The sequence below is a fragment of the Rhodnius prolixus genome, unplaced genomic scaffold, assembly GCF_049639745.1.
Source record: "Rhodnius prolixus isolate KJV_2025 unplaced genomic scaffold, Rpr scaffold_10, whole genome shotgun sequence".
NCBI lineage: Eukaryota > Metazoa > Arthropoda > Insecta > Hemiptera > Reduviidae > Rhodnius > Rhodnius prolixus.
This window is the reverse complement of record NW_027411615.1, coordinates 27,372,579-27,387,725: the sequence shown is the minus strand read 5'-3', so window position 1 is coordinate 27,387,725 and position 15,147 is coordinate 27,372,579. Positions and strand designations below refer to the sequence as shown.

The following is a 15,147-nucleotide window of genomic DNA, read 5'->3' as shown; positions in this document are numbered from 1 at the left end:
GATCAGCAGGTACACAAGAAATGGGAAGCGATTACAGTTGTTGTTGGCGCAATTTAGAAAATTCTTGAAGAGGATTTTTGAAAAGTTGGCTATGATTGTTTGTCGAATGGTCCCGAGTGGGCATCAACCATTGTGATAATCCTGGCTGAAGCAGTGTTTTCGACTTTTTGGGATTAATTCACCATTACATTTATAGACTAACCTGTAATAGTAAAAGTACAGTCTTCGATGAGTTTAGGAGAATGACAAAATTGTCCTTTTAAGACAATTAGTTTTCTTACTGGGAGGTGAAGTTGATCGTCTGCTCGTGGTGTCCCCTGCGAAATCTAAACGGTCAACAGTGCACCACCCTGAATGGGTCTGACCATCAGACCGTCACAGGTAGTAGCACTTAAACCGCGTACAAAAATCTGAAGGTGCTCCAGGGCAAGTGTAGAGGCCTAAATGAAGGTTATCCATCCATCACAGTGTAGGGGACTGTGGGCCAATCACCCCCACATCTCCGAAATCAAACAGATAAGAAACAGGGGGGGGGAAACCGTACTCTCTTTTGTGGCAGCGACTTGGCTAGGAAATGAGAAAAAATGATTACCTCTACACCGTACGGTAGATGAAGTGGGGGCTAAGTATAATACTTAATGTTGCTTGGCACCTACGTATCAAGACTAATTAGGAAACCGGATCTAAAAGAACCTTGAATGCGGTTTTGAAATTTCGTTCAAGCGGTTCAAGCTTGTTTTAGTTTTAGGACAACAGGCATAAACTCTTATTTAAAATTTGATAAATTGGAAAACAAGCTATACTTATCCAGCTCTCGATAAAGTTTTTTTTCTTATAATTATTAATTAAATAATTATCCAGTGTATCAAAGAATAATTACTAAATGACACCAATACCAAATGACATGAGTTAGGTCTCTTCAGCAGATTGAAAAAATTAGATGAAGACTAAAAATAAAATATCAAAAACAGAAACGACTAAATAGCTTCTCCCTATGAGTACCATTTGACTTCCAAGCAAAGTCGCAGAGCATTTTCATGCTACACAAATGGTTCCATAGTACACATTTTAAGAAATAGTTATATCTCATGCTTGAGATTTTTTGTGGCATATTGTTTTTTTAAATATTCAAACTTGTTTTAGTTTTAGGACAACAGGCAAAAACTCTTAACGCTTTCATATTAAAATATTGCGAGAAAAAATATAAGAAATCTTATTACTTCTTCAATTCCCAGCTGATAAACTTCTTTCAAACCTACAATTACTGATTTTTATATTGTAAAAGTGCAAAATATGCTGTTTTTATTATTAAAGAAAAATCTAAAGGTTTCCACATTAAAATCATTAAAAAAATGTACAAGAAACCTGACAGAACACTTCAGTCTTTTTCCATTAAAATATGAAAAAAGGCCTTTCAATTTATGCAGAAGATGAACTGCATATAAAGCTCTTTAACCTTTCATGTTACAAATTACATCTTGATCTTCTATGCTAATTAAATAGCGTCAATTATAGGGAAGAAATCAGAAAAATCAACGGAGAATGGTTAAAAATGAACAATCAAATAAAAATGTAAATACATTTATTGATTGATTTACAAACGTATATTAATCTATTCTCTCATCATCTTCTCTTTCTGTCTGGCCAACTTCTTCTTAGATACCTTCTTCTTCAGAGGTTCCTCATCAGTTGGTTTAGCCACAACTTGTTCTTTTTCAGTTAGTACCACTTCAATGTGGCAAGGAGAACTCATGTAAGCTGTAAAACAATTAATGTAAGTGTTTAAGACATTAGAATTAACATCATGGCAACCCAGGGAAGGTTGCTGCGGCCTCTTTAGATAAAAACTGATAGTGTGTTACTTTGGGCTTATTTTATACTATTGGAAACCTTTATTACATTCATGTTGTCATATCCAAACTACAAGGGTCGATTGGCTACACCATGCATCTGGCTAAAAACCGTTGAAGTAAAAAGCGATTATTTTAAAAATAAAATAAGTTAATGAAGATTTTAAAAGTTACTAATTTAAAGTTGGTAGGCGACAGAGAATGTATAGCACTTTTATTTACAAGGTATGCTTATATTTCTGGTAAGGTATCTGGTGCATTGTAATTATCAATTGATAGGGTGACTTCTACATACTCGTATTTGCTTGGCACAACACAATTCAGCAGACAAATTCTGCTCTAAGGTTTACTAAAGACGTTGCTATAAATTTCTTCTTAGACATTAGTCCGAGAATTTTTCACAAAAATTTGATAGGGTGAATGATAAAAACACTCAAGAAATTCCAAAATAACGAAAATCAGTCATATTAGATTCATGTTATTTATCAGCCCAAATAAATATGTATTCAAAAAAACATTTAAACTAAAAGGTGTATTTTTCACTTGTGCAACATCGACTTTTATATGTGATTAGTTTAGGAAGTTTAATAAAATCAGCTTGAGTTTTAGTAGAGAAAAAAGCTTAAAAATGAACATCCTTACAAAACAATATTTTCGCTGAAAAACTAAAAATTGAAAAACTACGTGAATGCAATACGTACACCAAACTTTCACGAGGTAAGAGAATGTAGCAACGACTTAGGGAGTAGTCAGACAATTTGAATATTAGTTTGAAGAATTTTGAAGCTTAGAGAAGAAGGAAATCGTTAGAGCAAATTTTTTATTCGTAACAGATCTTAGAGCTACATGAAACGTTGCACTTAAAATAACTTTTTCTTTCTTTTTTCATATATTTTCAAAATAAAAATTCTTTCATCTCAAATAACACAGATGAATATTCATAAAACACTTTTATTATTTCGCAATTAGTTCAAAAATTTGCGCGACCATCCTAACATGCAGTAATGAGAAGTAACGATCTAACAACAGAACGTAACAATCAAGTCTTGCATGCACACAATCATCAAATTCTTTTTTATAAAATTTACTCTATAGGGGCGGCCCACATGATAATTATTTAACTAAAAACTAACAATGTACAACTAATACGGGACACGAAACCATAAGCACGAAAAACAGTAACGGATTTTTACAATTAAAAAATAAATTTATCGTCATCTATTAATTTTATATAAAATATAATCCACTTAAATACATTTACCAGTAAATGTGATATATGTAGTACAAATTAACGTTCTAAATTTAGAGCAATATTTTCCATAAGGGATATATAGTTCTTTATAGCCTGACCTAGCTGTTGCAACATGAATTAACCTTTAATAAAGGCAGGTACTTCAATAGTGCAGATTTACAATTTTGACTATTCATCGAGAAAATACGTTACGAGGCCGCTTATCGAAAAAGAACTTTAAGAAATTAAACAAACTCAAAACCCTACAATGAGACAAAGCATTAACATCAAAAAACACCAAATTCAAAAAACTGAAATTAAAATATGAAGCTTATAACTTACGATTAATGCGACCATGAGCACGGTACGTTCGCCTCCTTAGGCAAGGAGCTCTATTTACTTGAATATGCTCAATCGCAAGCCTGTCTACATCCAAATTCTTGTAATCAGCATTTGATTCGGCATTTTTCAAAAGTTGCAACAAGAATTCAGCAGACTTCTTTGGCCATCTACCTTGTGTTACACCCCATTGCTTAGCCTAGAAACATTTTGATAATGAATAATCAATTTCAAACAAAAATATACAATCTAAAAGTTAAAATTAAAATAAAATTGATTATTTGACACGAAAATACCAGTGGTTTGAAGATTTTAGAGAAGAAAATACCAAAGTGTTTACTAACCAAAAAGACTTATTTTTAAAAAAGAAAAATGTACTTACTTGAGCACATCTACCAACTCCACCGTTAAATCTACGGAATGGTACACATTCTTTCTTTTCAATTACATTTTTAAGGTAGCGAACAGCTCTCCTCAAAGGCATTCCTCTTATTGTTTTGGCTGTTTCCCTAGTATTCTATAAGCAACAAGTAAACAATGCATTCGAGAATTTCCAGTAAACAAAGAATATAAAATATACGGACAATTAAGTACCTTAAAATGAACACGTAGATTTGAGCCTCTTGCTTTACACGACTTGGTCGCGTTGTCCGGTTCATGAGAATACTTTGCCATTGCTTAAAAAAAAAATAAATAAATGAAAAAATACACTACCAAAATAAAAGAAACATCAAATATTTAACTTTATCCTTTTCACGAGCTTAAGTTGAAAACACAATACACTACCGTATATATATATAATGCTTAAAAGTGAGAAGTTATAACCTAAAAATGGACAATACTTAAATCTTACAAATTTACAACTTTAATTATCTTTTGGCATAAACAAGAAATATTTAAAAATATTCTTGAACATTTCAAGCTCGAAAATTAATCACAAACTCAGATGAATTTAGATACAACAGTAAGAAATTCCAACCTTATGTATCCTCTGTACGCACCATAAAGGATCCAACCAGTGCTTCCCCAGTGAAACTAACCTCGTGGCTTTACATCGAATAAAATTGAATGATGTTATAGCATAATTAAAATCAAAATCATTAATAGATTTTTAAACTAATTAATTTTAATATTAATGTTATGTTTGATTAATTTAGGAGATTATAAAAGCTTAATTCTAAAAACGAAATAGCAAATATACATAGGTTAAAAATGTTTTTAAGTGAGGGGGCATTCCAAAATCATAGTTCTATTGAGACAAGGCAATAAGGTTCTCCGCTTCATATTTAAGAGCTGGCTGCATGTTTATATTATTTGAATAGTGAAAAGAATTTACATGTAATTCATTATATTGTACAAGATCTTACTTAGAAAATAATGCTAACACTATAAATAAAGGAAACATGACTTTTTAAAAATAAATTACATACATACTACTTGGTGCAACAGTCCTTAAAGTAGGACCTGGACCTCCTCAACAAGTTTACCCCATCCGTTACGGGGTCTGCGGCCTTAAGACACCATCTTCTCACTTCAACCCGAAGGAGGATTTCCTACATCATCCAGCCATCTAATTCGAGGGCGCCCTCGAATTTTTTTGCTTCCTGGGTATTCGGAGTAATAGTTTTAGGGGCACCTTTCCTTAGGCAACTGCTCCACGTGTCCCAACCATCTCAATCTCCCCTTTTTAATTTGGGCGACTGTCTTCTTATTATTCTTTCATCTTTTTATCATTATTCTTTCTTATTTTCCAGTCGCTATTCACGCATTTTGGGCTAAATATCTTTCTGAATATTTTTCTTTCGCAAACCCCAAGGATCTTTTCGTTTTCTATGCTAAGCACCCACGTTTCGCTGGCGTATGTGACGATGGGTTTAATGTGGTTTTTAGGCTATTAGCGTTATAAATTGCATATAGAAAGAAATTTATACAGGAAGATTTGTATTTATTTATTTAAAGAGCTGAATTTCCTCGTAGTGTTTATTACGTCTTCCAAATTTATTCTATTGTTATTTTAAAAAGTTTGTTAGAAGCAGTCACTGGTCAATTCAAAGGACCACACCATTTGATTTCGGGTTTCAGTCACTTTGGAAGTCCCATTTACAGCTAAGAGCATTCTCTTTCCAAAAAGTTGCGTGGTGCATGAATGGATAGGAAAGATGTGCTAAAAGCATTACATTTAAGCCCATCTATTCAAGATATCTGGCAAGATTATGGAAAATATGCCTCTAAGTCGCTTCTAAGAGCCGTTCGAATACCTGTCAGGTGTCAAGATTATAACTTTATTTGAATGAAGTAGAAAATAAAAGATTGTGGTAGTGGTTTTAAGATTTGAAAACATTTTGTTTAGTGTTCATTTAGATACCAAATAATAAAAACCGGAATATACCTACAAACTATAATAATTCAACCTACTATAATTTTCTTACTATCATATATAAATGGAAAAGAAATGAAGTACAATCAAATTATTAGCGTGTTTAAATTATAATGTTTAATGTCCTTTATCTTTTTCGCCAAACAGAAGCATATGGGCATGACCTAAATATAAAAGTGGTATATAAGCATGCAATTTTGCCTCTCGCTGACTTGTGCTGATTCTCTGTTTATTCGAATCTCTTCCATAGTGAACTGTAAGTAAATTAGTTCAAGAGAAGAAATTATTGATTACTTTTTGTAATATTTACATGTATATTATGTATACACTAAAATCTGAAGTCTTTTGTACTCGGAGTCATATAATCGGTTGCTCAGTTATCTTATACTTCTCTTTAATACCTGAGATACTAAAATGAATTAGTACTCCAGACTTTAAACTTCTATTTATAGACATATAACTTGTCAAATCCACAAATTGCTTTCTTAGTCTTTGTTTAACTACCTGTGCATTGATCCGTTTTTTTTCAATGTGGTTCGTCAATTTTAAAATAGGTCCGGAGAGAAATAATTTATTTTCTTTTTTTTAGAGGAATAAACTGCCAAAATTTAAATGCCTCAATTTACAATTCTCAAGAAAACTTTCATTTATTCTAAGTAACTTAACATAATAATAATAATATAATTTTTGTTTTTTATATTTAAGAAGCAACTATGTATGCAAAGAAAGGAGCATTCTTCTACTTACTATGGTTTGCCTTCGTTACTGCAAGTCCTCACCATTGGCGTAAGGGATATTATGCTGATAGACTTACTGTATTGTGAAAAAGTTTATTATTATTCTTTCATAGTCACATTTATATATTTATTTATTTTTTGAGGTAAATCGTAAGCTAAAGTTTTTTTTTTAATTTTTATGAAAATGTCCTCCTTTATAAAAATAACTTTAAATTTATGTATTTATTTATTTGATTAATCTTAAAATCTAAACTTACATTTACTGATCTGAGGAAAATACAACAGCTTCTAACTGTACATAAAAAAACAATTAAAAAAAAAATCAACTTAAAAACAGAATCCCTAGAATGACTTTTACAGGCAGTAGTTCATTTAAAAAAGAAAAAATTATGCTTCTGAATTGTAATTTTTCTCTTTGAAGTAAATATTGACAAAATGTATAAATTTTATATTTTTATTCTCAGCCATCAGGTTTTGCAACAAAAATGATCCCAAAATAAACGATTGTTTATTAAAGACTGCTAAAGAGAGTTTGCCAGTTGTTTCTAAAGGTAAGAAATATTCTATTAAACAGCAACGTTTGATTAGTGATTTTTGTTAGAATGGAAGTTTGTAAAATAATAGTAATAATAATTTTTTTTATATATATATATAATAAAAAGGAATTCGTAAAATGGGACTTGCACGTTTGGATCCATGGAAGCTGGGCTTGCGTTCACTTTCAGCTTCTGGAGGTCCCGTTACTCTTGGAGTTTCAGTTGATGAAGGTGTTATTCGTGGGCTAGGGAACGCAACTTTAACTAGTGCTAGGTATGCTGAAACTGAAATTAATTTTTTAACTATATGCTGGGTAATGTTAATGATTTTTTTTCCAAGATTAGCTTTGTTAACAAAAGTGGGTAACAATCCTTACAATGGAACACAAATTCATTTACAATTTTATTTCCTGGAATAGTTTTATGAATTCAGTTATTAATAAAAATTGATGCTGCAGTTGATGCACACAAAATCTTAAAATTGACAAAACAAAACAAAAATCATTGCTGAATTGTGAAGAAATTAAGTCCTAACTTAGAAAAACAACATCAAATGTATTTCTGTTGCAGATTAAACAAAAAAGGTAACAAATTAATTATAGAAAGTCTTCATAAAAAATTAATATTCAGTGGCAAACAAGATTTAACGGGAACTTTTCTCTTATATCCATTGAATAGTAATGGTGTATTCCATGGACAAGTCGGTTAGTATTTAACAGTTTCTTTAACATTATGCATAATTTCATAAGATTTAATCTCTAAAATAATGTCTTACTCTCAATTATAATGAACAGATTCTAAAATACAATTTTTTTGTTTACCTCTTTAACCATGCATCTTGGACTAATTACAAAATTTATTTTGTCAGATAATATGAGGGTAACTTACACTGTGCATTTAAATTCTACTCCAGCAGTGATTGATATGCACATGAAATCAGTGGAGTTCATTCAAATCGAGCTTACAGACAATACTTTGGGATATTGGGGCAGTAAGTAGTTTTAAGACATTGTTTTAATCCATAGAAAGTACTTTATAATTAAGCAGAAAGTGGGAGATGTAGAACAGACTTCAGTTTAACAGAAACTTCAAGATTTACCAGGTTCAAGGCTCTGTTTTGAAGTATTTTAGGGACTTTCCTCTACTGGTCTTTTCCTAATCTTGCTTGCCTCTCACCTGGGACAGTGCTCTATTGATCTCTTTTTCGGTCAAAGTTCTTATAGGATTAATATCATTTTTCGCTGGAAATGGGTCCGATCCAATAAAAGGAATTTATTGTTTTGCCTAAGTCAATATGACTGCAGAGGACTTACTATTACTTATTATTATCTAGCAATGCTCTATTCTTCAAAAAGCTACTTAGAACAGTGGTTTTCTTTCCGAAAGGCATCTTCAGATAGCGTTTTGATTCTAAAAGTGAAATCAAAGAAAGGTTCTTGTCAAAATTTTGTTAAAATCAAGTATTTAGCTATTGCTCTTATACAGCAAGCTAATTATGTGTTAGAATTTTAGATTGCTAAATGAACAGAAGGTATTTTATAATTTATTTTCATCTTAATTTTCAAAAATAAAAAAAAATTAAAGCGCGCCAGCACCTGCGGTCGTTGTTATTCAGTTTTCTCAATGGTCTGCCGGCTTTCAGAATGTGTTCTCTCGTTAAGAACTGAAAACATCTCAGTTAACTTCGAAAAAGGATATCTAAGGTCAATAAGTTGGGTCCTATCCACTTCTGAGTGGTATTTGCTTTTCGTTCTTGTATAAATAGTTTCATTTTCACTTTTATTCATTTTTAAGTAGGTGCTGTGTACCCTTCCACATCTCATTTTGGGTCGCATTTATATTACAGGGTGTATCAAAGGTATTAAACATATTTTCTTAGTTCTTGGTTAGGAAGCCAAATTCAAATTCTGGCTATTATTTTTTTTTTCTTGATTCTTAAATGCAGCTATCTTTTCCTTTTTTTTATTTTATTTTTTATTTTTGTGAATTAGAAGTTTTCCTATTAGGAATCGACTCTTCATTTTGTTTTTGTTTTCATATCAAAATTTTCTCAGTGTTTTCTGTGGATTTTACGAATTACACTTTCACTTAATAGAATTTCTATGCTTTTAATCTTGATACGTGTAATATATGAAATTAATGTTTTTTTTTATTTAAACAAAAACAAAATCCTATTTCTAAACAAACTTAATTCATTTTAAAAACAGTGAAAGTGTTCGAACTAGCGCCCACCATTTGAGAGGCGTAGACCTGCTCTTATTTGCCAAATATCCCTAACCTCTAAAGAAACAGGTTCGGTTTCAACTGAATTATAACGCATCTTTATTCTGTGCCTTAGATCAGCTGGATATGTAATTTCTGCAGGATTCTCATAAACATATGTTTACTAATGGTATAAGTTGAAGGCGAGAAGTTATGAAGAACCATTTTACCATGTTTTTTTTTATCCAGGAATCGATGTGGTCATTGAATCGTATCATGAGTCGCTATAAAATGCCTTCCAAACTTGCTATTACAGTATTTCTTGACTTCACTACCATTATGAATGGAGTAGCCATTAGGCAGGCCCATTATTCTTTGTCTCCGTCCCAGCAGTGCATCCTTTAACTATAAATGAAAAATGAAGTGAAGAAATAAAGATGAAAATCATTTTTTACTTGCTTCGTATAATATGTTGCAATAAGTTTTTTTTCCAAAATCACATTACGTTTATTAGACCAGACTGACTAATTTCGGATTAGTAATGTAACCGACGATTTTCTTCGCTCTATATTCTAAAATTCCAGCGGATTTGCTGCCATTGTTGGGAGATTAACTTTCGTTCTTTCATAGAATATTCATTAAAAAAAAGTCTGGATTTTGTTGATAAATTGCATTATTACTCCCAAGTAGTAGCATTCAGCATCCAAATACAGCTCTCTATCTCTCTCACTAAATAATATATCACTCTTCCGATATCTCGGCCACTCCTTCGCATAACTTATCCATATCAAAGTAAACACTTATTGTTAGTTTTAATGTCTTAGAGTTCAATAATTTGTTCTTTTTTATTTATTTTTTTTTTACTAGGGTCATTAATTGAAACAAATAAAGCTTTCTCATATACGAAAACTCGATATGACAAATGAAAGATCCTTTGTTCTCAATTTTCTGATAGTATACTGCTTTAATTAATTTTTGAATGGTTCTGTGAATACTAACATTACTTTATTAATTTACAGATGCAGGCTTGAATAAAATTGTAAATGACCATTGGGAAACATTTTATGATGTAATCAGGCCACATGCTGAAGTAATTCTAGGTGAAGAATTAACGCAAACTTTTAAACCGTTATTGTCGCAATATTCTTTGGATGAACTGCTTCCTTCGCAATAAAATTACATATTAATTAATTATTATATAAAAATAAACTGATTTAAAAGATGTAATTAATTTTATTAAATAAAGTGGCAATATTAATAAGCTAAGCATGATGTTTTGCTTCAAGTGTGGGCCATTGTATGAAACTAAAGTAAATAACTCCTGCATAAATATGGAATAAGTATACTTAAATGAAATCTGGTTAAATTTTTTTTCCCTCCCGGCGCATCGACATCTTGGTCATTTTAAAAAAATATATATTAAAAACAGTTTTTATCAGAACTGTATACATTTATTGAAGTACCCCGATCAGAGCAAAAACATTTTTTGATTTTGCAATAAACTTTGCCAACTAACTGAACCATAAAGAATAATCACATTTTTTCAAAAGAAAATGATTATTTTGAAAGTTTTCTAGTGGAAATACAACATTAAGCTAGCTTCTAATGTGTCATTTAAGTAAAAAATTATAGTTTCTACCACCTCTTGATTAATAAAGATCATTAAAACAAGAATGCCAAATTTGTGGAATTCTGTGCAGGAAGGTTTTTCTCAAAAGACAAAAGGTTTCCTCGGATTCAACCTTTTTTTGGTTTGCGCAGAGTTACTTTTAACTATGCTTTAAATATATATTTATATATTTGATTTAAATGTATACTTATATGATTTTTTTTTTTTTTGTAAAACATATTTTATTTCCAAGGAGAACAGTGAGTTAGATCAAGCTCCAAATTATACCACATTCTTCCTAAAAACTGTCCATAGTATCAATATTTTAAATAATGTTTTAAAAACCTGAATGATGTTATTAACATCAATTGAATTATTTCCCGAAATTCTTATCTAATTATACCACTCTTGATTTTCATGATGAAAATATTCTTTGGAAACCATTTGGAAGGCAAACTAGAATCAATAATTCTCGTTCTGATCAGTCTTATATATTAATGAAAGTAAGTAACCCGTTTCGAATAACTTTTTAAAAGTGGCCCACTAAAAATTTTGTTTAAAAAAAAGGCCCGGATTCTAAAAATAAACTATCCAAATTTGTTGTTTTAATAAATAGAGAAAAGTTCTATCATTAGAATGAAAGGTTATTAGAATAAAAAAAAAAAATCCAAAAAACTGAACTAAAAAAAGTGAAATTTGAACAACTATAAATAGTTTCAGATAGTTCTAGTCCCTATCATTTTTGTGCCTAGTTTATTAAGAATCCGGCAGAACGGTTTTTAGTCTGTGGACAGTTATACAATTATTGTCGAATTTATTAAAATTTAAGCTAAATATAACTCGATACTTTTATGTAGTTCTTCACTTAAATTTACTAAACTAATAATTTATAACTTACGCGCATTGTTATTACAACACATTCTCTTTATTTATTTTCAATAATGTTTAAAATATTTTTTATTATGACTTTAGGTGCAGTTTCGGCCATGGAGTGGCGTAAGTAATAAATTAACTGCAGTTAATTCAACTCGCAACTGACAATTCAAAATGGAATTTATTAATATGTAGCGATTGAATGTTTGTTTTCATTAGATATTCAATAACATCTAATAATCAATATCTGTAAAGAAATTAATAAATATTGATATATTTTTTATTTTATTTGTAGCAAAGCAAATTCAAAGATGTATGAGATCGGAACCTCAAATAAATGACTGTCTTCTAGATGCAGCAAAATTAGCTATTCCACTTATTAGTAAAGGTGCATATAATTAGTCTATTCAAAGGCTTTTTTAATTGGTGATTTTAATTACTTAAATATAATCCTTTTCTAAGGCGCCACGGTAGCCGAGCGGCAGAGGCTAGACCTGCAAAGCTAATATGCAAGATACTAAGTAACATATTTTTACTGGACACATTTTGTCCTTTAAAAATAAATTTTTCAGAATATTTAATTAAGAAACTTTTTTATGATTGTCAGAGAAAGTAAATAAAATGAAGCAACTAGGTGGTTTAGGCACATGAAAATAAATGAAACGAAAGCAATCCACTGAGCCAAGAGTTGCTGTTGCTCTTAGATTTCCTCTCTATAGTAAATCTAATTTCTGTCCGGTGATGGTTAGTGTTGTGCATAACGAGAAAACCTGTCTGGAGTCCGGAGTAGCTCTGGAGAAGGCTTCGCGCACCGTTGGCATTTAGATGTTGATGCTCCTTGATTTAAAATAAATAAATAAACTAAAATAAACAAACAAATATATAATCTCTGTTTCAGGTATGCCGCAGATAGGTCTACAACCTCTGGATCCTCTTACAGGAGCGAACTTCACTCTGGGAAATGAAGGAGGCCCAGTTGTACTTAGAGTTAGAACCGACGATGTTACGATTAGCGGACCCTCTAAGATGCAATTGCAAAAAGTCATGTAAATCTTTTTTTTTCTTAGCTTAATTATTTTGCAAATATTTGTTATCTTTCTCTTTTATCAAAACAGATAGACTATAATGGTAACTTATTTCTATTAAAATTTAGAAGATTTATTTTTATTAGTTAATAAATAGTACATATAAACGAAAGTTTCCTATTAGATACAATGAGAAGCAATCACGCTTTGAAATAACTGCCTATCACAAGTTGTTAAAAATGACTGGAAATTTCTACGCAAATGGCCACATACTGGTTGTGCCAGTAAGAAGCAGAGGATTTTTCACATTTGAATTTAGTGAGTAACCTTTGTTATTTTTATTACAAAGCACTAGAAAAATATTCTAAAAATTTCATAACTTTTATTAAAAATTAAACCTCGAAACTACAGGCTTTGGAAAATTCATTTTTAGGGAAGATGTGACATTGCACTCTGCACTTTGTTGCATAATTAATAGAATATTTTTACTCCTTAAATATTGACTGTTATAAATTCTTATTACGGCTACATAAAGATTACATTGAAGGTTAACAAAGATTACATAAGATTAACATTAATAAAATGTTTATAAAATTTCTCCTAACAAAAAAGTATTGGACACAAATTAATAAAGCCACTTTTACTTCTTATAAGTAATATGGTTTTTCGTAGATGTTTTTAGGTCCAGGTTATTGAAGGACCATATTAAATACGCATAGCAAGATCTTGTGTTGCTAGGATTGTTTAATTTGTGATAAAAGGGAATCAAATGAGTGCTTGAAAACACACTATGTTTTTATTTTGCTATTGCTGTTCTTGCTGTTGGAAAATAATTGATATTGTACTTCCTTACGATTGATAAATTTTCCTCAATCCTGGCATTCTGCTATGCTTATTTTATGTGGTCCTTCAATAACCTGTACCTAAAAACATTTACAAAAAAACATTTTTATTTATAAGAAGTAAAAGTAGCTTTATTAATTTGTGTCTACATTATGTAGCTAACTGAAGGCACTCGAAAATCTTTTTTTAAAAAATAGGTAATTCTTTCTTATATAAATTCTGAGGCTATATGGAAAACAAAACTTGATAATTAAAAATGATTTCTAAAAGGAAAGCATTTCATTCAAGATTGATTATCTAGCTGGAAGAAACATGAATGCCAAAACTTTTGTCAAATAACGAATTATATAATACTCCGATTCAGTAATAAAGGGCAGTCCACAGCTATCATAAGTGCAAAATGGAACAGACTCAGGATCGTGGAACTTATTGATAAAATTCTGATTTTATAGAAATGACATACTACAAACTTTTAACCCATTTACCGTCTTGTAACAAATTAATCTGAGTAACGTTTATTAAATGGATTATAACTTACTTAGTTTATAATTTTGTTCCATACTTAAAATTATTTTCTAAGGTAACTATAACATAATTGGCTTCTAATACTTAATTAGAGATTTATGATTATTGCAGAAGACGTACAGGCACTTCACACATTGAAAATGAGGAAGAACATTCAAGAAAAACTGCAAGATAAAACTGCGACGTTTAAAGTGAATAATCTTTCCAGAGTTATTGTCAATTTAAAAGATCAGAACAACGCCCCTAGTAAGTACAGTGAACTTAGTACTACAAACCATGTAATATGTACTACTAAGTCTGATAATAACAATGCTATTCACAAGCTAGAAAGTTTATAAGAAAAATTTATATTTTTCTCCTGTTTATTTTGTTTTTTTTTTTAATTAAACATTTCTTTAGATTAACAAAAAATCCATTCTAATTCTGCAGGTTACGGCTTAAACAGATTGGTAAACGATAACTGGAAATTGGTATCACAAGCCATGATACCATCTATGGAAAGATCTATACAAAAAATTTATTCAGCAGCCTTGTCTCCAATATTCAATTCATTTACTGTAAATGAAATCCTTCCTCAAACATTAAGAAATACTCTTGACACATAACAATTAGCATAATATGGTTAATTCCGTTTAAAGTAATAATTAACAGTTATTGTGTATAAATCGGTAGAGCAAGTTATTAATTTTGAAGTCATTGTAAATTTTTAATTTATTTCTAACATAAGAGAAAATATTGAGAAGTTTTCGATAAGAATTATCTTTATCAAAAACAAACCTTTATTTTAGTTTGATCATAAAAGTATAAACTTATTTCTAAAAGTTGACTGCTTATATAGTTTTACTTGTTACTTTCTGTTGATCATAAAAATTATTTTGATGCTTCTATTTATTGGTATAGAGATGTATATATTCTTTTAGCGAGTCACTTATTCAATGAACTGTACATTTTAAGCTTTATTTTATTTATTTTTTAAATTATTTTTATATAATGTACATTC

At 30.3% G+C, this 15,147-nt stretch overlaps 3 protein-coding genes across 6 annotated transcripts; 2 read left to right on the top strand and 1 right to left on the bottom strand.

Moving 5' to 3' along the window:
• Positions 1-1,565: 1,565 nt before the first annotated feature.
• Positions 1,566-4,542, bottom strand: RpL17 (ribosomal protein L17). Of its 4 annotated transcripts, none has more exons than XM_074133619.1 (5): positions 4,400-4,542; positions 4,015-4,097; positions 3,803-3,937; positions 3,424-3,619; positions 1,566-1,758 (listed from the first exon to the last, which is right to left on the bottom strand). In XM_074133619.1, the coding sequence occupies exons 2-5, from the start codon at positions 4,093-4,095 to the stop codon at positions 1,613-1,615; spliced, it is 558 nt and encodes a 185-aa protein (XP_073989720.1). In that variant the 5' UTR covers positions 4,096-4,097; positions 4,400-4,542; the 3' UTR covers positions 1,566-1,612. The 4 variants fall into 4 exon arrangements, with proteins under 4 accessions (XP_073989720.1, XP_073989724.1, XP_073989722.1 ...); XM_074133623.1 differs by having other exon boundaries at positions 4,422-4,451; XM_074133621.1 differs by having other exon boundaries at positions 4,207-4,420.
• Positions 4,543-6,005: 1,463 nt separating this feature from the next.
• Positions 6,006-10,701, top strand: LOC141457095 (uncharacterized). The gene is made up of 7 exons (XM_074133618.1): positions 6,006-6,053; positions 6,503-6,583; positions 6,999-7,085; positions 7,197-7,344; positions 7,641-7,774; positions 7,939-8,061; positions 10,292-10,701. Exons 2-7 carry the CDS (start codon positions 6,511-6,513, stop codon positions 10,444-10,446), a joined length of 720 nt encoding a protein of 239 aa, XP_073989719.1. The 5' UTR covers positions 6,006-6,053; positions 6,503-6,510; the 3' UTR covers positions 10,447-10,701.
• A 1,946-nt stretch (positions 10,702-12,647) lies between these two features.
• On the top strand, positions 12,648-14,833 carry LOC141457221 (uncharacterized). Its single transcript, XM_074133887.1, has 4 exons — positions 12,648-12,800; positions 12,964-13,097; positions 14,259-14,393; positions 14,577-14,833. Exons 1-4 carry the CDS (start codon positions 12,655-12,657, stop codon positions 14,750-14,752), a joined length of 591 nt encoding a protein of 196 aa, XP_073989988.1. The 5' UTR covers positions 12,648-12,654; the 3' UTR covers positions 14,753-14,833.
• Positions 14,834-15,147: the final 314 nt, after the last annotated feature.